This window comes from Microcaecilia unicolor, chromosome 11 (genome assembly GCF_901765095.1).
Source record: "Microcaecilia unicolor chromosome 11, aMicUni1.1, whole genome shotgun sequence".
Taxonomy (NCBI): Eukaryota; Metazoa; Chordata; class Amphibia; order Gymnophiona; family Siphonopidae; genus Microcaecilia; species Microcaecilia unicolor.
This window is the reverse complement of record NC_044041.1, coordinates 196,358,108-196,384,834: the sequence shown is the minus strand read 5'-3', so window position 1 is coordinate 196,384,834 and position 26,727 is coordinate 196,358,108. Positions and strand designations below refer to the sequence as shown.

Genomic DNA, 26,727 nt, shown 5'->3' with positions numbered 1-26,727 from the left:
ATGCAGTACTCAAAGTGAGGTCGCACCATGGAGCGATACAGAGGCATTATAATATTCTTGGTCTCATTTTGCATCCCTTTCCTAATAATTCTTTGCATCCTGTTTGCTTTTTTGGCCACTGCCACACACTGGGCAGAAGATTTCAGCGTATTGTTACAAAGTCACCTAGATCTTTTTCTTGAATGCTGACGCCTAAGGTGAACCCCAGCATTAGGTAACTATGATTCGGATTATTCTTCCCAATGTGCATTACTTTGCATTTGTTCACATTAAATTTCTTCTGCCATTTGGATGCCCAGGCTTCCAGTTTCCTAAGATCTTCCTGCAATTTTTCAGTAGAGAGGTGTGGTAGCCGTGTTAGTCCGCTTTTAAAGGTAATCAATAGAAATAAAACAAAATAAAACGTACCTTTTTTTATTGGACATAATACATTTCTTGATTAGCTTTTGAAGGTTGCCCTTCTTCGTCAGATCGGAAATAAGCAAATGTTGGTAGATGACAGTATATATGAGTGAAACATCAAAGCATTTCAGTGACAGTCTATATGTATATAGTCTCCATGCACATAGACTGTCACTGAAATGCTTTGATGTTTCACTCATATATACTGTCATCTACCAACATTTGCTTATTTCTGATCTGACGAAGAAGGGCAACCTTCGAAAGCTAATCAAGAAATGTATTGAGTTATGTCTAATAAAAGAGGTATCATCTTATTTTCTTTTCCATGTTTTATTTTGTTTTATTTCTATTGATCGGAATTTTTCACAATCTGCATGCATTTTGACAACTTTGAATAGTTTTGCCTCATCTGCAAATTTAATCACCCTCACTTGTCATTCAGATTTCCAGATCATTTATAAATATGTTAGCTTGCACCAGTCTCAGTACAGATCCCTGCCTTTTTTCTGCTTGTATTTATTTTTAGGTTTTTTTTGAAGGTGGCTTGGCTTGAAGCATTTTTTTTTTTTCACCAGTTCGATGTGCAGGTTTTCAGAGGAGCCGATTAGCAAGTATATTGTACTCCCATATGCCAACGGAGCAGCTGCCGAGGATATAGAATGCATTATTAATAAGAGATCTGCTTTAATTGTTTAACTAGAATACATTAAAACACACCCCTGGTCGTAATGCCAGAGAGAGGTCGCTTGGGCTGGGGCACTGAAATGTAATGAGGGTGATCTCTTTTGCAGAGCCAGCTGGAGAACAAGAATTGTCGAAATTTTCAAAGCTAGTACCTGCAGTTGCTAAGGATATTTTAACTCTGCTTAGATTTAGTAAGTCAAAATATTACTGACCCCTTTTTAATAGAAAAACAAAGCTTAAATGCACATCTTGCAAATTATTCCAAAACGGAAGCATTGATTTTTAAAGTCTGCTGGCACTTATTCCAAAATAAATTGAAAAACAAAATGGGTTGAAATTATCCCCTGAAGGTTTGTGTGCAACTGTGTATCTAGAGGTGTGTATAGTTTAAGACATTACAACTTGCTTATCAGAATGCACTCATAGTTAGTAAACACACATTAGAATATCAAAACAATTAACATTTGAAACAAAAACATAGTTACCGTATTTTTCGGACTATAAGACGCACCTAGGTTTTAGAGGAGGGAAATAGGAAAACAAAATTTTCCTTTTTCCCTCCTCTAAAACCTAGGTGCTCCGGTGCGTCTTGTCCGAATCCCTCCCTCCGAGTTCGGGATCGCCCTCCCCCCGGCCCTGTCACCACTTCTCCCTACTCACGTCACGCGATCTTCCCTGGTGGTCTAGTGACGTCGGGGCAGGAAAGAGCCCCCTCTTTCCTGCCCAGCGTGCTGCTCTCCGTCCTCCTGTATGCTGCCTGATGGTCTCGGCGAGATTCAAAATGGCCGCCGAGAATTGAAGTCTCGGCGGCCATTTTGAATCTCGCCGAGACCGTCAGGCTGCATACAGGAGGACGGAGAGCAGCGCGCTGGGAAGGAAAGAGGGGGCTCTTTCCTGCCCCGACGTCACTAGACCACCAGGGAAGATCACGTGAGTAGGGAGAAGTGGTGACAGGGCCATCCCGAACTCGGAGGGCGGGCGGGCGATCGATCCCGAACTCGGAGGGAGGGAGGGAAATCTCTACCTTCGGACTATAAGATACACCCCCCATTTTCCTCCCAAATTTGGGGGGAAAAAAGTGCGTCTTATAGTCCGAAAAATACGGTACATCCAGCTGAACATCACCAGGTCTTCCTATAAAAAGCATTTGGCCTGGATCATTAATTGAAAGGTGGTATATGAAGAGGCAGAATAAACTGTATTAAATTACTCAGCTGAACTGTCTGGAGGATATTTAATAACTCAAGTTCTGAATTGCCTTGGTTATAGCAGAATAATGTGATTCTGTGTTACTGCTTAGCATTCCTCTAGTGCTACTAAATACCAGTGGCGTAGCCACAAGTGGGCCAGGGTCCACCCATTTAGGGCTCAGGCCTACCCAACAGTAGCACACGTTTAGCGGTAGCTGGTGGGCAGTGGCGTAGCAGGGGGGCTGCCACCCGGGACGGGGCGGTTCGCCGTTGCACCCCCCCCCCCCCGGGTGCAGCACGGTGACACCCCCCCTCCCCGACCAGCTCCCGCACCCTACCTTTAAAAAGAATATCGGGAGGCGAGGCGCTGCCCTGCACGTAAAAGAAATGTGGACCGTCGGGTCTTCTCTCGCTCTGTCTGTCCCGCCTTTGCGGAAATAGGAAGTTGCGTCAGCGGAGGGCGGGACAGATAGAGCGAGGGAAGACCCGACAGTCCACATTTCTTTACGTGCAGGGCAGGCATGAGGTGCTGCGCCTCGCCTCCCGATATTCTTTTTAAAGGTAGGGTGCGGGAGCTGGTCGGGGGGGGGGTGTCGATTCGCCGAGGGGGGGGGGAGCTGACAGGGAGCACCCCCCCCCCCCGAGCTGACACCCGGGGCGGACCGCCCCTCCCGCCCCCCCCCCCCTTGCTACACCACTGCTGGTGGGGATCCGAAGCTTGGCCAGCTGAAGACTTCCCCCTGATGGAAACAAAAGTGCTACTCTACACGATACTGGCACCTGAGCATGCTCAGTTTTCAGCGCATGCCTGCTGCAGCCTGCCAAGGTGGAAAGAAGCGTTTTCCCGTCAGTTGAGATATTATTTTGGTGGTGGTTGGGGGGGGGGGGGAGAACACGGTGCCCACCCACTTCTTGCCTAGGCCCACCCAAAATCTGTTGTCTGGCTACGCCCCTGCTAAATACACAAGAGGTAATTCTATAAAGAGGCACCAAGAATGCGTGTAAATGAAAAATAGACTGGCGCATACCAGGAGCGTAGCTACGGGGGCCTGGGCCCCCGCAAATTTCGTCCGGGCCCCTGGTTCGGCTGGCGGGGGTCCCCAACCCCCGCCAGTCGAAGCCTTCTTGTGGTCTCCGGGGCAGTCGCGTTCGCAGCCTGCCCCCTGCTCTTATTTCTTCTTGCTCCTCTTGTGCACACTGACGCTCAGCGGTCTCCGGCGCAGCTGCGTTCGCTGCTTCCTGCCCCCTGCTCTTTTTTCTTCTTGCTCCTCCTGTGCATGCTGACGCTGAGCAGGACTGTGTCTGAGGCCCAATTGAAACCTCAGTATACCACTTCTAGCACAATCCCCCTAGTACAACTCTCTGATCAGTCAGAACCATCACTGTATCAAGAATGGGGCAACTCCGATGGATCAGTAGCAGTGCCGCCCTTTGCTGTATGAAAGACTCGGGCTCAGTTCTTGAGATTCTGCTCCTCTGACCAGCAAGGACGGAGAATATAATAGAGGTAGGACCCCCTGAAGGGAAGGACCTCAAGGTTTAAGGTTCGGGTTATTTGACATAACTGCTATATAATAAAAGAGTCGGCAGTTTACATTATCAAAATAAAATAATAAGGGAATCAGGTGGAAGGACGAAACTCAAAAAGTAAACTAAAACGTTAATATAATGGGACATAGGGGAAGGAAAAAAAGCATATTCCAAGAAGGGATGATAGGGAGAGGCTACGACAAGAAGGAAGTAGGTCATTTCTCATTTGGTTGGGAAATCCAGGTCATTCTGAGAGGAAAAGAAAATCAGTGGAGGAAGCAATCAGTTCTATAAGGCAGACAAATGCTGTAAAAAAAATAGTAAGATTTAAATTTAGTAAAGGAGCTCTGTAAACAGAAATTCCAGAGAGAAGATGCTCTGGCACTGAAATAAGAGCTTTGGATAGTGTCAGGATGGACATTGCGAAAAGACAGGATAGATAATACATTTTTCTGGGAAGAATGAAGAGTTGTCGGGCAACAGTAAGATAGACGATTAGCCAAAAATGCTGGAGAACCCGAGGACTGAATCTGGTTACTTCTTACTAGAATTTTAAAGGATATTCTGTTGCAATGGGGAGCCAGCGATCTGCTAAGAAAAGAGAGATTACGCGATCGAACGTCTTACGGCCTTGAAATAGTTTAACGGTAATATTTGGAAAAAAAAGTTGTAGTCTTTGCAGTTGGGTATTTGGAAGTCCAATGAGAAGAGAATTACAGTAATCTAACCTAGTGATAACTAGGGCTGGAAGTAGAATGTGAAGCAATAAAGGTCCAGTAAAGAGCGAAGTGAGTGAATCCATCTTGGAATAAAGTAGCGGAATTAAACTACCCGAGATGACCTCCAGTCCTTTTTTGCAACGGCGACGCCTAGTGGCCAGAGTGAGGACCCACAATTGGAGGGCTCTGGAGAAGAGCTCCTGGTGCTTGGCCCACGGCTGAGCAGGGCCGGTCAAACCCAGTAAGCGGGGTAAGCACCGCAGGGGGGCGCCTGCCTTCAAGGGTGCCGCTGTGGCGCTGCGCCGCCATACCGCGCCAACCTTGGGGGTTTAAATCTTTAATTTACCTCCGTCCCAGCGGCTGCGTCATTTCAAAGCCCTGCCCGTCTCTAGCCTTCCCTCCCTTCGTGAGTTCGTTCCGCAGAGTCTCGCCTTCTGATGTCATTTCCTCGAGGGTGGGACTCTGAGGGAACAAACTCACGAAGGAAGGGAAGGCTAGAGACGGGCAGGGCTTTGAAATGACGCGGCCGCTGGGACGGAGGTAAATTTTAAAAAAGACTTCAACCACGCAGGGTGGCAAGAAGAAAAAGGGGGATGTTGTGGGGAGAAGAGGGCGGGCAGGTGGCCATAAATGGGAGGGGGATGGGGGCAAAGGAGATTCGCTGGACAGCAGCAGGGTGGGAGAAGAGAGAAAGGAGATGCTGGGGGGGGGGGCGCCAACTCATAGTCTGCAGGGGGGCACCAGAGCCCCTAGGACCGGCCCTGCGGCTGAGGGCTGTTGCTGCAAAGACCGAAGCGAGATAGGAGGGAGAATATGCAAGCGGGGCAAATTCCCTCCTGGGTAGTTGGGAATGGAAAGGCTTCTGGCACCGTAGCCCAACAGATGCCAGAATCCCCAAAGACAAATGCACAAAACAGATTAAAACTGTGAAAATGAATATGTAATTTAGTTTTACTGAATAATTGTTACGTATGCCAGTTGCAGCCGCTTCTTTTTATGTCAGTAGACAGCCCCCAATTTCGTCATTTGTGTTGATGCCAGAAAAAAAAAAAAAAAGCAATCTGAGCTCTTAATTACAGGCTGCCTTTGTGAAGCTGTCCAGTACTGGCAACAATTAATTCCATAATGAGTTGGGAGACTGCTTTGTGCAAGGAAAGGAAATCGCTGCTGGTTCTGTCTGCTCTTGATACCCATATTAGGTAGAAGCTAAATACAGACTGGCAGGCCAGGGGACAAGTCGTATCTGTAAACTTTCAACAGCACAGCTTATGAACTCTGACTGCATTCTCGGAGCATTGTGTTGTTGTGTGTTTTTTTTTTAATATAATCTTTTCAGTTTTGTAAGCTTAGTTTTAGATTACTTGAAGCGCTGATGGAAGTTTCATGGTAACATTTTGAATAAAATACATACCTTGGTCACATGTTTCTACGTCACATATGCTGAAATTCTGGCGGTTGTTCTTAGGAGGGCTGCGAGGCATGCACACCTGATTTTTACAATGCCTCCATTTACATATGTAGATGCCGTGGGACTCAGATTTAACGGGGGTGTCTTTTATATATACATAGTAACATAGTAGATGATGGCAGAAAAAGACCTGCACGGACCATCCAGTCTGCCCAACAAGATAAACTCATATGTGCTACTTTTTGTGTATACCCTACTTTGATTTGTACCTATCCTCTTCAGGGCACAGACCATATAAGACTGCCCAGCACTATCCCCGCCTCCCAACCACCAGCCCCGCCTCCCACCACCGGCTCTGGCACAGACCGTATAAGTCTGGCCAGCCCTATCCCCGCCTCCCAACCACCAGCCCGGCCTCCCAACCACCAGCTCTGGCACAGACCATATAAGTCTGCCCAGCACTATCCCTGCCTCCCACCACCGGCTCTGGCACAGACCGTATAAGTCTGCCCAGCACTATCCCCGCCTCCCAACTACCAGTCCTGCCTCCCAACCACCGACTCTGGCACAGACCGTATAAGTCTGCCCAGCACTATCCCCGCCTCCCAACCACCAGCCCCGCCTCCCAACCACTGGCTCTGGCACAGACCGTATAAGTCTGCCCAGCATTTTCCCCGCCTCCCAATCTCGACTAAGCTCCTGAGGCTAAATGATCAAAAGTTTGATGACAGATGTTATTTTTTTGCATAGTCTTTCTCTTTGTATGACTGTTTTCTTTGAATTGTCATCAATAAAAATGTTGAAACTGTAAATCGGATGCATTTTAAACTGAATGCTGATGGAGTACCCTTCATTTTTTTTATCCATATATATATAGGCAGGAAGTGATGGTGAGAGCATAGGGAACTGTCCCTTTTCTCAGAGGCTTTTCATGGTTCTTTGGCTGAAAGGAGTTGTCTTTAATGTCACAACGGTGGACTTGAAGAGGTAAGAAGCTTTTTAAAAGGTATTATTCTGAAGACAAAGAATGGTCCCTTCGATGGTGCCTCTCAACCCTGTCCTGGAGGATGTGTGTAAATTTATCTCATGCATGTTCTTCGTGGTAATCCTGAAAACCCGACTGGACCTCTAGGAAAGGGATGAGAGCCACTGACTTAGACAGCTCTTTGCAACCTTGCAGACAGTGGCGTAGCCACAGGTGGGCCTGGGTGGGCCAGGGCCTACTCTCACTTTGGACTCAGGCCCACCCAAGATTGTGACACTCTCGCTGTGGCTGGTGGGGACCCCTAAACCTTACCAGCTGAAGATTTTCTGTCCTTGGGCAGCCAGCGCTCTTCCAAATGTCAGCCAGCAGCACTTGCCCAGTTTTCGCACGTGCAAGAGCACTGAGCACGCATGGCCTGCAGGCTGCAGCATCAGTTTGAGGCAAGTGCTGCCGGCCGCCATTTGGAAGAGTGCTGGCTGCTCGAGTAGGAGGAGGAAATGTTCAGCTGGCAGAGTTTAGGGATCCCCGCCAGCTCAAGTATTTAATATTTTGGGTTTGTGGGCAGGGAGGGGTGGAGAGAAGAGCAAACTGGAGGGGTACCGGGGGGGGGGGGGGGCAAATTCCATGCCCACCCACCTTGGGCTCAGGCCCACCCAAAATTGGTCATCTGGCTATGCCCCTGCTTGCAGGTCTTTTTGCCAAAATTGGTTGGCAATGGGGAAAGAGACTGTACCCATGAGGGTGCTGGAGGGCGGTGACAAGTTACTGTGGTTTTAATAAACATTTATGGTTATTTTTAAAAGTTTGATTAAAACGGGCCACATAGAAGACGGCCACTGTTCTATTCTCTTGATTTTCAAATGTAAAGTAAAGTCGTCTTTTTTCCGTCCCCCTTTTTCTTTTCTCTTCCTAGTCACTAATGTATGATTTTATGAGCTATTACAGAAGTGACATCAGTTTAGTTCTAAAGTGTTTGTTCTTGCCAGTTAGAGGCCGACTGAATTTCAGTTTCGGATTTGGCACTGAAACCAGCCCGAAGTTTGGGTTTGAGTTTCGGCCAAAAATGGTAGTGCATTTTTGACTGAAACCAAAACTCTCTTCCCCCCTCATGATCAGCCCCTCCCCTCAATAGAGGATGGGCCCAGCTCCCCCCTCCTGAGCCCCCTCCCCCCCAGTGGCAGCCCTCTCCTGGGCCTACCTTTTCATTGGTGGATAGTGAGTGCAAGAGTGTCTTAACTTGCTTCTGCTCCTGCACATACCCGGCCCAGAAAATGGCTTTCAAGACTTCCAGTGGTAGTCTTTCGAGACTGCAGCAGGAGGTCCCAGCAGCCATCTTGAGAATGGACCTAGCTCTGTAGGAAGGCTGGTTCTGTTTATAACACATGCTGTGAAAAGTATTGGAAATTCTTATGTTCTTCTGTGCCGTATCTGGGTGAAAGTGGGTTACAATAGTGATGCATGAAATTAAAAAATTAGGTAACATCATTTAATTTTTTTCTTTAAACAAAAGAATGATTTGTTGTAATTGTGTCTTTCCATCCTGCTCTGAATGTTCTTATACACATTTTGTATTTTGAAATACATTTTGGTCCAGGACACGCGCAGCATTTTCCGAGCCTCTTTGCTTCTTCTGGGAGGGTCTTTATGAAGCCTGGACTTTTTTTAAGGGTTGGCTTCTGTGCCCCTCTGTTGATCATGACTAATTTTATTTGCTGGTGGAGAGATTGCTGTTTGCTCCTGTCCCTCCCCCGAATGACACGGCTGTGAACAGCAGTCCAGTTATAGATTTATTTATTTTTATTTATTGCATTTGTATCCCACATTTTCCCACCTATTTGCAGGCTCAATGTGGCTTACAGAGTTTGTTATGAAGTCCAGACAAACTTCAATTGAACAAAACTTAAAAGCATTTTTGTGCATTTTTTTTTTTTTGGGGGGGGGGGGGCTCACATGAAGAATAAATAGTCTATTCACAGTTTTAAAAAAAACTTTTCCGGAGACGGGAAGGTGGTAGAACTAGAGGGCATGAATTGAGGTTGAAGGGGGGCAGACTCAGGAGGAATGTCAGGAAGTATTTTTTCACTGAAAGGGTGGTGGATAAGTGGAATGCCCTCCCGCGGGAGGTGGTGGAGATGAAAATGGTAATTCTAACATGCATGGGATAAACATAAAGTTATCCTGTTTACAAGGAATGGATCTACGGAATCTTAGTGAAGATTGGGTGGCAACGTCGGTAATTGGAGAGTAAAACCAGCGCTGGGCAGACTTCTGCGGTTTGCGTGCTGGAGTGTAAATTTTAAGGGACTTCGATGTTAGCTTCAGAACTTAGTACAAGAACAGTGCTGGGTAGACTTCTACGGTCTGTGCCCCGAGAAAGGCAAGGACAAATCAAACTCGGATATACATATAAAGTATTACATACCGTGTAAAATGAGTTTATCTTGTTGGGCAGACTGGATGGACCGTACAGGTCTTTCTCTGCCGTCATCTACTATGGTACTCTTTGGGGTTCTACATGGAATGTTGCTACTAATTGGAATTCCGGAATCTTGTAACTCTTTAAGATTCCAGAATCTTCAGAACTTAGTACAAGAACAGTGCTGGGCAGACTTCTATGGTCCTTGCCCCGAGAATAGCGTGGAAAAATCAAACTCGGGTATACATATAAAGTATCACATATCATGTAAAATGAGTTTATCTTGTTGGGCAGACTGGATGGATTGTACAGGTCTTTATCTGCCATCATTTACTATGTTACTATGTTAACACTATTCTTTGGAAGATGAGTTCTTTCCACTGTCTGACTTTCGGAGGTTATGCACATGTGGGGGGTGTGGATATGGATGTTTTATTTTTGAGGGGGAAATAATTCCAAAGAAGGTGAGAGCAGCAGGCTCTGAGTGTGAGTGTCTGGGTTTCCTTCTCACTGCGCTTACGCTGTGTCCACTTTGTCTGCTAACAAGTGTTTCCATCTGTCTGTTTCCTAAATTAGACACACTTCCTATATAGGTCTCCAGCACTAAGGCTGTCCAGGGGCTTCTGCTCTGTTTGTTCAACTGAAAGGAATTTCCTGGTGAGCGATGCACCATGCAGCAGGTCAGAGTCATGGGCCTGGGGCCAGAAGCAGCTGAAATCATTTCCTGAGCCTTGTTGAAGAGCAGGGACTGTATTTCAGCTGCAGGGTTTAAGAAGCCCCTCCAGCTGCTTAAGGCATGTGTCTGCTGATTTACATATCTGGGGGGGGGGGGGGGAGAGGAAGGAAAAGGGAGGGAAGAATGCATTCCACTGAAAACGTTAGGATGTGAAAAACAAGGAACATTGTAGGGAAAAAAATCTTTCTAAACTTTAGGTAGAAAAATATTCTTATGAGGATTGTGTCAGGCTCTTCTCAAGAGGTCCTGGGTACGAAATTCTGGAATCAGGGTTTTCCATACGTGTGGAGGAGTGGCCAGTCTTGACAGCCGGAGGTGGCCGGTTCAAATCCCACTGCTGCTGTTTGTGATCTTGAACAAGTCACTTAACCCTCCATTGCCTCAGGTACAAACTCGGGGACAGGGAAATATCCAGTGTGCCTGAATGTAACTCACCTTGAGCTTCTACTGAAAAAGGTGTGAGCAAAATAAATAAATATTTGAGATTCTACATGGAATGTTGCTACTATTTGAGTTTCTACATGGAATGCTGGTACTATTTGAGATTCTGTTGCTACTATTTGAGATTCTACACGGAATGTTGCTAGTGGAGAAGTGGCCTAGTGGTTAGAGCACCGGTCTTGCAATCCAGAGGTGGCCGGTTCAAATTCCACTGCTGTTCCTTGTGATCTTGGGCAAGTCACTTAACCCTCCATTGCCTCAGATACAAACTTAGATTGTGAGCCCTTCTGGTACAGAGAAATATCCAGTATACCTGAATGTAACTCACCTTGAGCTTCTACTGAAAAAGGTGTGAGCAAAATAAATAAATATTTGAGATTCTACATGGAATGTTGCTACTATTTGAGTTTCTACATGGAATGCTGGTACTATTTGAGATTCTGTTGCTACTATTTGAGATTCTACACGGAATGTTGCTAGTGGAGAAGTGGCCTAGTGGTTAGAGCACTGGTCTTGCAATCCAGAGGTGGCCGGTTCAAATTCCACTGCTGTTCCTTGTGATCTTGGGCAAGTCACTTAACCCTCCATTGCCTCAGATACAAACTTAGATTGTGAGCCCTTCTGGTACAGGGAAATATCCAGTGTACCTGAATGTAACTCACCTTGAGCTTCTACTGAAAAAGGTGTGAGCTAAATTATCTCTCAAGGGTTAGTGTTTCCCCAGAGATGAGCTGTGCAGTGTTGATTAGCTACTGTTTCACAGGCCCATGAGGGATATGACACATACTTCCATAAACCTTCCATAAACCTCAATCCCTCTGCAGAAAAACTGGGTGGGGTGGGGGGTGGGGGGGGGGGCTGTCACTGAGTCACTTAACAGAACCTGACACCTCTGGATGTCATAACCAGTGCTCTAACCACTAGGCCACTCCTCCACTCCATGTCACTGAGCATGCCTTAAACCAGCATCACCGGCCCCCACCAGAACTGCCGAGCTACTGGCTAACACGGCTCATCAGCACCACTGGTGTTACCCAGTTCAGAATATTAAAGATAGTACAGAACAGACCAGCTGAATTTCAATGGCTCACTGTTAAGTGACTCAGTGACAGCCCCCCCACCCCCACCCCCACCCCCACCCCACCCAATTTTTCTGCAGAGGAATTGAGGATTTAGAAGTAAATAAGTACAAAACCTGAGGTTTATGGAAGTATGTGTCATATCCCTCATCGTTGTCTAGGGTGGTCCCAGGGTCCACTTCACAGAGGCAGTGGGTTCCCAAAGAATACGCAATCCACACGGATTTGGATATATAAAGTATATTATATTTGCATACATGTATTGGTTCACAGCTCTTAGTACAGGAAAAAGGGTACAAGCTGTCTTGGGGTGTGTGTTTAGAGGGAGGGAGAAAGAAAGGATAGGGTGTTTGTTCATAGGAAGAAAGAAACCTTGGACTAGGGCTGTCTGAGAAGGGGGGGAGCAGAGCCAGGTGCTCTGGTGGCTAAAGATGGAGGTGTGCAGAGAAAGAAGAAACAAAGACAGCCCAGCAGAGTCCCATGCCCTCTGCTGCAGGGAGAAAGAAAGAGGGAGACCTAGTGCCCTGGACATAGAGAAGTGCCCGGGGACAGAGAAAGGGGGGGCAGTAGACCCCAAGCTTCCATAAACCTCAGGTTTATGTGTTTATGTGTCAGGTTCAAATCCCCTGATCTTGTGCAAATCACTTAACCCTCCATTGCCTCAGGTACATGTCTTTTCATGTCCAAGTGTACAGCGCTGCGTACGTCTAGTAGCGCTATAGAAATGATAAGTAGTAGTAGTACAAACTTAGATTGTGAGCCTCACAGGGAAATACCCAATGTACCTAAATGTAACTCACCTTGAGCTACTACTGAAAAGGGGGGAGCAAAATCTAAATAAATAAATCAATAACAAGGCGTAAAGCATGTGATTGTCATTCCTACCTAGTTAACAAATTGGCAATCTCTGTACCAATTGAATCACATTGTAAAGCATTCTGAGCTACCAGGAAGTTAATTCTAGCTCCCACATGAGATTTTGCCTCATGCGCTTTCCCAGCACTGAGAGGATTCCTGGCAGCAGCTGGTGTAGTGATGGGTGTAAACAAAGGCGGCTCCATTGTATTTATTTACATTTTGCTAGGAGTAGCCTAGTGGTTAGTGCAGCGGACTCTGATCCTGGGGAACTGGGTTCGATTCCCACTGCAGCTGCTTGTGACCCTGGGCAAGTCACTTAACCCTCCATTGTCCCAGGTACAAATAAGTACCTGTATATAATATGTAAACCACTTTGAATGGAGTTGGAAAAACCACAGAAAGGCAGTATGTAAGTCCCATTCCCTTCTTCAGTAGTAGCTCAAGGTGAGTTACAGTCAGGTACTCTGGATATTTCTCTGTCCCCCAGGAGGGCTCACAATCAAAGTTTGTACCTGAGGCAATGGAGGGTTAAGTGATTTGCCCAAGATCACAAGGAGCAGCAGTGGGATTTGAATGAGCCACCTTCTGGATTGCAAGACCGGTGCTCTAACCACTAGGCCACTCCTCCACTAACAACATTCCATGTAGAATTTCCAATAGTAGCAACATTCCATGTAGAATCTCCAATAGTATCTATTTTGTTTTTGTTACATTTGTACCCTGCGCTTTCCCACTCATGGCAGGCTCAATGCGGCTTACATGGGGCAATGGAGGGTTAAGTGACTTGCCCAGAGTCACAAGGAGCTGCCTGTGCCTGAAGTGGGAATCAAACTCAGTTCCCCAGGACCAAAGTCCACCACTAGGCCACTCCTCCACTATTGCTACTATTTGAGATTCTACATGGAATGTTGCTATTCCACTAGCAACATTCCATGTAGAGAAGTCGGCCCTTGCAGATCACCAATGTGGCCGCGCAGGCTTCTGCTTCTGTGAGTCTGACGTCCTGCACGTACGTGCAGGACGTCAGACTCACAGAAACAGAAGCCTGCGCAGCCTTCTACATGGAATGTTGCTAGTGGAATAGCAACATTCCATGTAGAATCTTCAATAGTAGCAACATTCCATGTAGAATCTCCAATAGTATCTATTTTATTTTTGTTACATTTGTACCCTGCGCTTTCCCACTTATGGCAGGCTCAATGCGGCTTACATGGGGCAATGGAGGGTTAAGTGACTTGCCAAGAGTCAGAAGGAGCAGCAGTGGGATTTGAACCGGCCACCTCTGGATTTGCAAGACCAGTGCTCTAACCACTAGGCCACTCCTGTATCCTGTACAATTGCTGGTCCCAAAAAAACAACAAGGCAAACGATCTGCAAATTCCAACGTGGAAAACAAAACAGCAGATCAATATAACATCCAAAGATTTTATTAATGATACCAGAATAATGCCCGACACAGGCCGTGTTTCGCCCAAAAGGGCTGCGTCAGGGGTAGTAATGTTCATACAAGAAAAAACCAGCACATCCGAAAAGACCAATAATGTGTCTAATCATATGAATCCTCTTCTAGACCTGCCTTCTCTGATATTACAAAGAGATGTTAAGTGGGACAGAAAAAAATATTTTGGACTATTGTATACTATGAAATTTTGTGCCCTTTAAGTGTTTTGTGCATCTAAAGACGTGAAGTCACGTGTCTATTGTGTTAAATCACTGAAATACTTAAAAATAAGTCTCCAAAGAAACTGGGGGATGAGGCCTTTCCATTGGACTAGTGTAATAGCTGTGTGCTAGCTTTTGAGAAATCACTGGACTGACCAAAGAGTCTAGGACTTTAATTTCATTCTCAGTTTAGGTAGATATAATGCCCATCGCTATATAAAATGTTTGGAGCGTCTCCTTAAACACTGGAGACTTTTCACAGAAACTGGATTCTGGTTTTCTTTGAAACCCTGTGTCTCCTCTTTGCACGTTAGGAAACCGGCAGATCTGCAGAACCTGGCTCCCGGGACCCATCCTCCCTTCATTACCTACAACCATGAAGTGAAGACAGATGTGAATAAGATCGAAGAATTCTTAGAGGAGGTTCTGGCTCCTCCAAAGTAAGTATCAAAGACATCCCGAGGTGAAAACGCCTGTGCGACAAAAAGAAATGATGGTGTGCTAAGAGGACATCGTCTCCCCGTGACTATGAGTTTCTAATGGGCCGATGATCAGAAGCAAACGCAGGCGCTAGAGGCTGTTAGCGCCATACTAGCGCCTGCGTTTGCTACTGCCTCATGATCAGAGCCCCCGAGCGTGCGGGCTCTGAACGCAACTAGCATGCAAATGCATGCAAAACAGGGCTCAGCTCAAATAGCATGCAAATGCATGCTAAACCTATTCACCCCCCCCCCCCAACATTGGCAAGAAGTCCCTGGTGGCCCAGTGGGCCGCGGTCAATCCCCCCACCCCCTACCTTGGGTTGGAGGAGGGAGGTGGCCTCCCTCCTCTTCCTTTGGCGCCGCCTGCAAAATGGCGGCGCCCAGCCCTGCCCAGTGTATCCTAGGATGCGCTGGGTGGGGCATCACACCATATAAGGGGGCTCAAACATCTCAAAGCCACTCAGCTTTATGTACCTACTTCATCACTGGTCCTTATTATAAATGTCTTTGATTATCATTGTTTAACTTTAATAGTTAAATTCTTAATAGTTAGTTAAATCTTTACTTATCTTGATTTAAAGTTGTTCAAATCGGTCAGGGGAATTTCTGCCCAAAGTGCTCCATGTTTCACCTACTGGCTTTTTCAAGGACCATCCCCTCTAACAGCACAAACCATTACTCTAGTACATACAAACCTAAAACTGAATTCTTATAAACTATAATTACCATTTAGTGCTGAAAACGCCTCTTCACCCCAGTTTTTCAAAGGACAAAGATGGCGCCAACATTCAAACTCCCTCTTAATCCGTCCTACTCTAATCACCTGATCTTAGCCACCTAATAGCCTGCTTCCCAGACGAAATCAATGACGCCCATTCGATTTCAGTATCGAGACCGAATGGATTAACTGTATTGAGAATATATATCCATCATTGTTCTTTAAGATTTAGAATCTTTTCATAATTTCCACTCTACAAGTATTTTATTCATTGCATTGTTTTTTTCTTTGTCTTAGAGTGTTGTATACTGATTAACCAGGTGTAGGAATATCAACGAAGCACAGTGAAATTGTAAGAGCTTAAAGGCAGAAGTTATCATCATGGTTATCATTACGATGCGTTATTTTACTGCTAACCCTAGGTCTCATTGCATTAAAAAAAAATGGGACCTGTTCTAAAAATGCAGAAGTTAGTGGAAAAATAACATGTCTGATTGGTAGCCCACATGAATAACTCCTCCCCCCTCCCCCCCACCACTCTCCTAATCTGAAGAGTTTCAATTTCTGGTAACCAGAGCTGCTATTATGTCATAATGCCTCATTCCACCAATGCCTAAGAGCCAACCTCATCAGTGATGTCACAATGGCTTGATTGTCCTATACTTGGCTCACTTTCCCCCCTTAGTGTGAAGAGTTTCAGTGTCTAGTAACCAGAGCTACTATTGTGATGTCATAATGCCTCATTTCACCAATGCCTAAGAGTGACCTCATTAGTAATGTCACAATGGCTTGATTGTCCTATACTTGGCTCACTTTTATCTTATATAGCAGTGATTTTGATTTCTAGAGACATTTCTTTTTTCTTTAATAAAGAAAGTTATCAATGTGGCTACTGATAAAACATTCTATTTTACTGTTAACCCCACTTACTAGTAACTAGGTCTCATTGCATAAAATGGGGCCTGTGCTAAACTAGCATGAATTAGTGGTAAAATAACATGTCTTAATAGTAATTCATGATGATAACTATGCCCCTAAGTTGGTTCTTTCTGAAGAGTGACACTTGATCAAACTCCAAATTTGTACAACGTTGCATTAGGCCCCATTTCGCTGATAAATTCTTTCTACTGTTGCGAAAAGTGCCCTTTGTCTACTGCTTCAGAGAGTAGACCCTCCCCTCCCCTCCCCTCCCCCACTCCATCATCAGATACCTACATGGCCATCATGCTACAAGCTGCACTTCCTGGAGATCTCCCTTCCCATAAGTTCATAAGTATTACCATACTGGGAAAGACCAAAGGTCCATCAAGCCCAGCATCCTGTTTCCAACAGTGGCCAATCCAGGTCACAAATACCCGGCAAGATCCCAAAAAAGTACAAAACATTTTATACTGCTTATCCATGAAATAGTGGATTTTCCTCAAGTCCATTTAATAACAGTCTATGGACTTTTCCTTTAGGAAGCCGTCCAAACCTTTTTAAAACTCCGCTAAGCTAATCGCCTTTACCACATTCTCTGGCAACGAATTCCAGAGTTTAATTACACGTTGAGTGAAGAAAAATTTTCTCCGATTCGTTTTAAATTTACTACATTGTAGATTCATCGCATGCCCCCTAGTCCTTGTATTTTTGGAAAGCGTGAACAGACGCTTCACATCTACCCGTTCAAGTCCACTCATTATTTTATAGACCTCCCAAATACTGTCCAGCTTAGCTTCTGAGATCTTATCCAGTGAGCACTAACTTTCAATAACAATATATATTATTTTTCTCTGTGTTCCTGGTTCAATGCATCCCTATACCATTAGTATGGGAAAATGAAAGATGCAATTTTCCTGTTGTTCATTTAACTCCTCCTTGCCAACGCAGTAACAAATGGTCTTTTTGTTTAAGTATGCTGGATGCTAAAGTAATAAATACTTGTTTAAAATATGGAGCAAGTCTTTTCCATTCCCTGTTTTAAATGTTACTTTTGTCTACTTAGATACATAAAGCTTTCACCAAAGCACCCTGAATCTAACACCGCTGGAATGGACATCTTTGCCAGATTTTCTGCTTATATCAAGAATTCAAAGCCAGAAGCTAATGAAGGTAACCCTTTCACTGCCTTAATGGTGCCACTGATGGCCCATTGTCAACAGTCTGGGGAATGTTGGGGGGGGGGGGGAGTATTTTCTACTGTTTTAATAGCTTTTTTATTTTTTTTTTCCGTTTGAGATGAATTCATTAATTTTTTACCCTGCAGTTCCCTCTTCCTCCTCTCTCTGTATCCCCTTCATAATTTGCGAATAGCCAACATTACTTGAAATATTGTTTCAGATAAGATGTATTTCCTTTTATTAGTGAGCTTCCACCCCTAGGAGCCAAGTAGCTAATGTCCTACCCAGTGGCGTTCCTAGCCTCGACGGCACCCGGGGAGGATCGCCGATGCGCCCCCCCCCCCACGAAATGACACCCCCTCGGGTGCACGCCGCTGGGGGGGGGGTGCCACAGCGCGCGCCTGTCTGCTCCCAGTTCGCTATGCACGCTAAATTCTCTCATTCGCTGCAGCTTCCTCCCTCTGCCCCGCGGTAGACGAGCGGTAACTCCATTTTGGCGCACGTTGGGCACGCGTAGACGCTTACGCAGCTTAGTAAAAGGGCCCCCTAGTGACTTGCCCAAGATCAGAGGGATTTGAACTGAGCTTCCCTGAGCCTGGTGCTCTAACCGCTAGGACTACTTCTCCAGTACTGGTAGATGAAGACCTACTGGCCTATCCGTTCCGCCCTGCTCTAAAAATCCACAGTGCCAAGGTGATATCCTCGTTCGCTGGTCGTGGTGGTGGACTCTTCAGCCTGAACGTTCAGTCCAGTTTCGTTCTGCCTTTTCGCCTGGATCTTTTTCTTGGATTCTCCCTGCCCAGATAACCAGCTGCTCTTCTCAAACAGCGGGACAACAGGACCGCTAGCGATGAACAGCTACTGAGCAGGAAGTGTGCAGACCTGGGATTAAATTCCTTATTGGCAGATAAGAACTCGGGTTACTAAGCAACCTGCACCTCTGGGACCTGGTCTGTTGCTTGTTCCAGGAAGATGTTGTTCAGAACAGCACTGTTTCCTGTGTGTATCTCATCCTATTTATTTCTGTATAAAATTTTTATCCCGCACAATTAAAATTGCAAAATAAAAACAGAAAACGTAATAAAGTTGTCTGTTGCTGTGATATTTTAAATCACACGTTTAAATCACCCAGCCTTATATTCTACTAACCTCCTCCATTTTAATATCAAAAAGATTGAGAGCCTTACTTATTATTATAAGCTTGCCTGAATAACTCAGTTTTAACTTTCCTCTTGAATCGGTCTTATTCTGAGATGTAACGGTAGACGGTTCCACAATGGACCACCAAGTACCTCGAAAATCGAAGAGCGAAACTCTTCCAATCCAAACATCTTTTTCATGGGTAACATAGCATAGTAACATAGTAGATGACGGCAGAAAAAGACCTGCACGGTCCATCCAGTCTGCCCAACAAGACAACTCATGTGTGCTACTTTTTGTGTATACCCTACTTTGATTTGTACCTATGCTCTTCAGGGCACAGACCGTATAAGTCTGCCCAGCGCTATCCCCACCTCCCAACCACCAGCCCCGCCTCCCAACCACCGACTCTGGCACAGACCGTATAAGTCTGCCCAGCACTATCCCCACCTCCCAACCACCAGCCCCGCCTCCCAACCACCGACTCTGGCACAGACCGTATAAGTCTGCCCAGCACTATCCCCGCCTACCAACCTCCAGTCCCGCCTCCCACCACTGGCTCTGGCACAGACCGTATAAGTCTGCCCAGCACTATCCCCGCCTCCCAACCACCAGCCCCGTCTCCCAACCACCGGCTCTGGCACAGACCGTATAAGTCTGCCCAGCACTATCCCCGCCTCCCACCACCGGCTCTGGCACAAACCGTATAAGTCTGCCCAGCACTATCCCTGCCTACCAACCTCCAGTCCCGCCTCCCACCACTGGCTCTGGCACAGATCGTATAAGTCTGCCCAGCACTATCCCCGCCTCCCAACCTCCAGCCCCACCTCCCACTACCGGCTCTGCTATCCAATCTCGGTTAAGCTCCTGAGGATCCATTCCTTCTGAACAGGATTCCTTTATGTTTATCCCACGCATGTTTGAATTCCGTTACCGTTTTCATCTCCACCACCTCCCGCGGGAGGGCATTCCAAGCATCCACCACTCTCTCCGTGAAGAAATACTTCCTGACATTTTTCTTGATTTGTGGAGAGAAACCATCAAGTCCAGTTTGAACCCACAGGACCGAGGGAGCACAGAGAGGGCTCAGCGTGGCCAGGAGGATTAAGAAAAGGCATCCTGAATGCTGAAGGGGTGATGTAGGATGTTTACGCTAATCTTAACCACATCTAGATCATTTGACAGCAAACCCCATATCCTGCCACCTTTTCAATCTGAATGGGAACCTTTGTGTCCCGTTCCTGGAAACGAGCCATAGATGGGGGCCTGAAAGTTTAATTGAGGAGGGAAGGGTGTTAGACTGAAGGTACGCCGAGGGTGACCACCACCTTTGCACCAGCTCTGCAGTTTGTAAATGGCCCTGGAGGGTCTCTGTGTGACCTTGATGGCTATTTAATATTCCTATACCAACACCATTTTTGCAGCTGAATTCACAGTAGGGGGCTCGGTTACTCATCTGTAATAGTTTAGCTGCTCTAGGTAATGTTAAATGAATTAACTAGAAAGGGCTTTGGTGCCTAAGGAGGCATTAGATATGACAGCCTGACAGCTCCCTATCGTGAGTCTTTCTCAGCAGGACAGGATGGGTGTACTTAAACGGACCAGATATGAATTAGAAGGTCACAGAAAACACTTTCTCCTGCCTTGACTTTTAACGCTATAAAGACGTATTGAAAGAGAGCCCAGAATGACTCATGAACGTGGCACTGTGATGCAGTGCAGATGTATGACTGCTCAACACATCTGTTCGTACAGCACACTGCCGGAGATTACCTCAGGGGGAAATATTATACATATGTGTTGCTCATTTATTTATGACTTATGGTCATATTCCATTAGCAAAATTACTTTAGTGAAATGTTCTACCTGTAAATATCCCAGCTCAGCAAAGTGCAGCCTCCTCCATCACCCTGTCTCAGGACTAGTCCATTTGCTAATTATAACATGCACCTTGCCCACCCCAGTGATGTATTAAACGTCAGGCATGAATTCCGCTGCACTTCATTTTTAGCCAGCGGTAATAAAAAAAAATCAGTTTTGATGCTCGTATTTTTGATGGGATGAAGCTCTATCCCTGCTCGGCAGGAGACTGAACTGTTAGCTGCTTTCTGTGCTCAGAATGGAGCTCCCCTTCCCCTCCCCACCCCCCATCTTCCCCATTGTATCTCTGCCACTCCCTTCAGGGCTTATCAAAGCAGTAGATATGGCAAGATTGATGACACTGGAGCAGAGAGATTAAGGGAACTCCTGATGACACCTTCATTCTAGGCGTCATGAATTCAATTTTATATAATTCTTTGAATATCGCTCAACTTTTGCAGACTGAGCACACGTGAAACCTACAGAGAGTAGAATATATATCTAGAATTTAAGTTAGAAAAAGTTAATTAAGGTTAAAAAAAAAGGGCAAAATGTTGGCATGACAGAGATTCAGTTGACTTTCTGATATTACAAAGAGAAGTGAGCTGGGCAGGTGATGTCTCTTGTGACGTTCTTCAGTTGTCCTGGTTCTACGTTTCAGTTCTGTTGGATACAGAAAATTCTTATGGTGTTTTGTGCATCCTGTATCTTGATTTGAGGCTTTAAAATCCACCGATATTATGTACCAAATTGTTTCTAATTAACGTCCAGGCTGTTATTAGAAACAATACCCTGGATATTCAATGCCAGTCGCCAGAAACTGGCCAGCATTGAATATTCGAGTTTAACACCAGTGGCAGACAGCAAATGTGCTGCCTGCCGCCAGCTGAATATCGGGCCCAATGGGTTTTCTGAAGTCTAGGGTAGGCTATTAATGGAGGTACCATGTCTCTCCTACATAAGTACATAAGTAATGCCATACTGGGAAAAGACCAAGGGTCCATCGAGCCCAGCATCTTGTCCACGACAGCAGCCAATCCAGGCCAAGGGCACCTGGCAAGCTTCCCAAACGTACAAACATTCTATACATGTTATTCCTGGAATTTTGGATTTTTCCAAGTCCGTTTAGTAGCGGTTTATAGACTTGTCCTTTAGGAAACCGTCCAACCCCCTTTTAAACTCTGCTAAGCTAACCGCCTTCACCACATTTTCCGGCAATGAATTCCAGAGTTTAATTACACGTTGGGTGAAGAAAAATTTTCTCCGATTTGTTTTAAATTTACTACACTGTAGTTTAATCGCATGCCCCCTAGTCCTAGCATTTTTGGAAAGCGTGAACAGACGCTTCACATCCACCTGTTCCACTCCACTCATTATTTTATATACCTCTATCATGTCTCCCCTCAGCCGTCTCTTCTCCAAGTTGAATAGCCCTAGCCTCCTTAGTCTTTCTTCATAGGGAAGTCGTCCCATCCCCGCTATCATTTTAGTCGCCCTTCGCTGCACCTTTTCCAATTCTACTATATCTTTCTTGAGATGCGGCGACCAGAATTGAACACAATACTCAAGGTGCGGTCGCACCATGGAGCGATACAACAGCATTATAACATCCTCACACCTGTTTTCCATACCTTTCCTAATAATACCCAACATTCTATTCGCTTTCCTAGCCGCAGCAGCACACTGAGCAGAAGGTTTCAGCGTGTTATCGACGACGACACCCAGATCCCTTTCTTGGTCCGTAACTCCTAACGTGGAACCTTGCATGACGTAGCTATAATTCGGGTTCTTTTTTCCCACATGCATCACCTTGCACTTGCTCACATTAAACGTCGTCTGCCATTTAGCCGCCCAGTCTCCCAGTCTCGTAAGGTCCTCTTGTAATTTTTCACAATCCTGTCGCGAGTTAACGACTTTGAATAACTTTGTGTCATCAGCAAATTTAATTACCTCGCTAGTTACTCCCATCTCTAAATCATTTATACATATATTAAAAAGCAGCGGTCTCGAAAGAAAAGTCTCTCCCCGCTTTTGTTGCTTAGTCTTGAACCTCAGAAATCAAGCCAGTTCTGATTTCCAGCCTATACCCATTGGCCATGCCTGAGAAAATTTCAGGCAGTTTACCAGGAAATATTAATCAAGGGCTTCCCAGATCTAAAATGGGGAGGGGGATGATAAGTCACACTATCCTGTAGCATTGGGTTTTACTCTGGTCTCGAGTACATTTTCTGACATTAACTGTACTTCCTATTGTTGTAACGGTTTTAGTGCAGGGAGTAAAAATAGCAAACCACCAGCAGCATGTAAATATATGCAAATGAGCTAAATATAGACTGACTCCCAGTGCAGGAAGCCATTGGCTTAATATGTACCATAGAAAGCATGTTTTTTAGATCCATATCACAGAGAAGTGCAAACTAATGATTTACTCTGATTTTTTAACTACATGGGACCATGGGTAGGTGAGGAGTGAGTTCATTTTGCTGACATTGCTGCCCTCTTCTGGTCAAATGTAAGAAACGACTTTTTAAAAATATTCTGTAAGCACATTTTTCAGGTGGTTAAGGTTTTGTTTTGGTTTTTTTTAATTGCAGAAAGACATTATTGGAAAGTTCTCAAGTGTAGCAGTGCTGCAACTGTTAAAGTAATGTACTGTTTGTTTGTTTTTTTAAAGAAAAGTCACAAGCTGTCAATATTTAAAGCTGTAGTACTAGAATAAAAGAAAAAAAATTAACTAGTTCAGTAAGCAATAAAAATAAATAATATTGTCATTTTCCATTTTGTACTGGTTGTTTTATTTCTGGGGAAAAGTAAGTGTAAAGATTTTTTTTTAAAGTAACAGTTCCTCTAATTCTGTATGTGGTGTGGGTTGGAGGGGGAGGTGTGCGCTCTTGCACTTAACCCATTTGACCCCATTTCTGCTGACATGCTCTGTGGGTTGCCCACATGGTCATCATTCAAGACACAGACTATCTCTCCCCTTAGTATGATATTTTCATCAATGAGGCCTACAACTTGCCTCTTGACCCATTACCGTCTGCGCAGCTTAAACTGCCCCACCTCAATCTCCTTCCTTTGTTACTGTCCTTGGTCAATTCTAGCCTGATCTTGAAAAAACCCTCAGATTCATCACACTGTGTCCAGCTAATGATTTTTGTCAAAAGATTGTTGAAAGGGTGGCGTTTATACAGTTGCAGCAATACGGTGACCAGATTCTTGCCCCTTCACCCACAACTGTCTGGCTTCAGTCCAGGCTGTAGTACAGAGACCATGCTGACTGCTGTCGTGAGTGAAGTCTACTCATTTCTGGATAGGGACTTCATTACCCTTTCTGTCTCCCTTGACTTCTTGGCCACATTCGACCTTATAGACCATACTTTACTGCTGATTCACCTGCAGACCCTGGAATTAACTGTGTCGAGTCTTCACTAATAAACAGTTTATTAGTGAAGACGACACGGTACTGTGTTTCGGCAGTTAATCTGGTTCAGGAGTCTTTCTATAAAATACGTAAAACCGTCAAATGGTCAATAACCGTTGGTGCAAAAGAATGAAGAAATATGGTCTTCAGCTGCACGTTTGTTCCTGGTCAGCCTGGTCCATTTCCGACTCCTCTTGCTATTTTGTTGTGGGATCTTAGTGTTCCTCCGCCTCGGCGGACCTCCACTGAACATGTTTCTCCGTAACACATGCTAACAGGGACCCATTTACTAAAGTTTAGTGTGTGCCAGTGGCGTTCCTAGGGGGGGTGGACACCCGGGGTGGCACCCTGCCCCCTGGGTGCATGCCGCAGGGGGGGGTGCCGCAGCGCGCGCCTGCTGCGAGTTTACTAACTTTGCTCGTTCACTGCAGCTCCCTCTGCCCCGGAACAGGAAGTAACCTGTTCCGGGGCAGAGGGAGCTGCAGTGAACGAGAGAAGTTAGCGAACTCTCTCAGCAGGCGCGCGCCGTGGCACCCCTCAGCGGCATGCACCCGGGGCGGACCGCCCCCACCGCCCTCCCCTTGGTACGCCACTGGTGTGTGCTAATGGACATTAATGCATGCATCCTATTTTCTACCTATTCAGCGCATTTAAAACAGAAATAATGGAAAACCTAAATTTAAAAAAAATCTTTTAGCTTTGTGTTTTTACTAATGTTTTTATAGTTATAGTTTTATGAAATCTGCATATATGTTGTCTTTTTGTAGTGCTTTCCTATCACCAATGGATTTCAGAGTGTGTTTATCTACTGTTTTAATATTATTTTAATGTTATTTTATATTGTAAACCGTTCTGATTTACCTTGTAATAAGTGACGGTCTAGTAAATGAATAAACGATAATTTCCATTATCTGCACACTAAAGACCCCTTGTACAACGGGGCAAAATGATTTCATTTAAAATGGGATGTGGCTATAATATAATATACACAATACCACTTCAGCTACACTCTTAACACTCTCTCGCTATACCGGTACGCTTAATTCTATATTGTTATCCATGCACCCCACGCAACTCTAATGTATCACTTACTCCAGAATGGCGAATGCCGTAACGGAACTTTGTAAGCTAATTCGATATTGTCATCCATGTATTTCATGTAACACCAATTGTTTCTTTTACTCTGGAATGGCGAATGCCATAACGGAATATTGTAAGCCACATTGAGCCTGCAAATAGGTGGGGAAATGTGAGATACAAATACAACAAATAAATAAATAAATAAACAATGGGATATTCTGTTGTAACATCCGGTAACCCAGTCTTGGAAATCAGTCTTGATGATTGCGTGATTTTGGTTCTCCTGATGAAGGATATGCCGAAATGCGGTCTCGATTGAGGAACATGATGAGCTAAGAAAAAGGTGTTGAATGAACTTTAACGGTTCCTCCAGTAGCCTTCACCTCGCCCGTTTTGGTTAATGAGCAGCCATTCAACTGGTGAAAGGAATGTAAAGTACTTTTACTCAATATTTCATGTCACCGTTTGCTACAATTGAAGTATCATGGATATCACTATATAGAGGACATGGACAACAGTGTGTTTTTGAGACACGGTGTACAGAGTCCCGGTTGGCTCTAAATTGATCCAAGTGATTATATCTGATTGGATTCTGGACTCTGGATATATTGACAATCTGTAGTATAGCTGGATTATTGCAAATGGTGTTATTGAATGAGTGTATATTGAAATAGTGAGTGATTGTGAGCAACTGTTGGGCTATTATGAAAGGAGTTCTGGGGTAACTTTTTGGGATGGTAAGAATAAATGGGCACATGTATTTATATATAAAAAATAAAAGGTTTAAAGAACTGCATATTTGTAAGGAGTACTTTAATGAGACGGCTGAGGGGAGACATGATAGAGGTATATAAAATAATGAGTGGAGTGGAACAGGTGGATGTGAAGCATCTGTTCACGCTTTCCAAAAATACTAGGACTAGGGGGCATGCGATGAAACTACAGTGTAGTAAATTTAAAACAAATCGGAGAAAATGTTTCTTCACCCAACGCATAATTAAACTCTGGAATTTGTTGCCGGAGAAAGTGGTGAAGGCGGTTAGCTTGGCAGAGTTTAAAAAGGGGTTGGACGGTTTCCTAAAGGACAAGTCCATAAACCGCTACTAAACGGACTTGGAAAAATCCAAAATTCCAGGAATAACATGTATAGAATGTTTGTACGTTTGGGAAGCTCGCCAGGTGCCCTTGGCCTGGATTGGCCGCTGTCGTGGACAGGATGCTGGGCTCGATGGACCTTTGGTCTTTTCCCAGTATGGCATTACTTATGTACTTATGATTTGTACTTTTATAATAAAAATACGCCGACTTTTCTAAATGACTGAAAATAATAGTTTTTAAAAATCTAGATGACGATACTGTTTAATTTCTCTCTTGTGTTGCCTGTTCTCACGGTGAACCTATGTAAAGACCCTACTAAATTCTCTCTGCTTCCTCCTTCAAACTGCGCTCCTTTGACGAAGCTACGGACCCTCTGGGTCTGTGCTGTTTTACTTCACAGTTATTTTCATTGGTAAAAACTATCAAAGTGTATATTTCCTACTGAGTATAAAAGGGGGTCAGCTGCTGACAGTCCTACCCACTGATAACAGCCCCTCAGCAAGGCAGGGGGCAAACCTGAATATTTTATTTATTAAGATTTATTTACCGCCTTTTTGAAGGAATTCACTCAAGGCGGTGTACAGGAAGAATAGATCAAACATAAGCAATAGACAATTACAGCAGCAAAAATATTCAAATAACAATATAAAGTATGGCTTAGTAGACTACTTACAATGTCAACACAATACGTAATAGAACATTTTAATTGATAGTGAAGG

General features: G+C 44.9%; 1 protein-coding gene across 1 annotated transcript in view; it reads left to right on the top strand.

The window, feature by feature from the left end:
• The window catches only part of CLIC4 (chloride intracellular channel 4), a 37,358-nt gene that overhangs the window by 7,648 nt on the left and 2,983 nt on the right, over positions 1–26,727 (top strand). Inside the window, exons 2-4 of the mRNA XM_030218072.1 lie at positions 6,811–6,920; positions 14,425–14,550; positions 17,295–17,401. Coding sequence (XP_030073932.1) covers positions 6,811–6,920; positions 14,425–14,550; positions 17,295–17,401 — 343 coding nt within the window. The remainder of the gene's footprint in view (positions 1–6,810; positions 6,921–14,424; positions 14,551–17,294; positions 17,402–26,727) is intronic.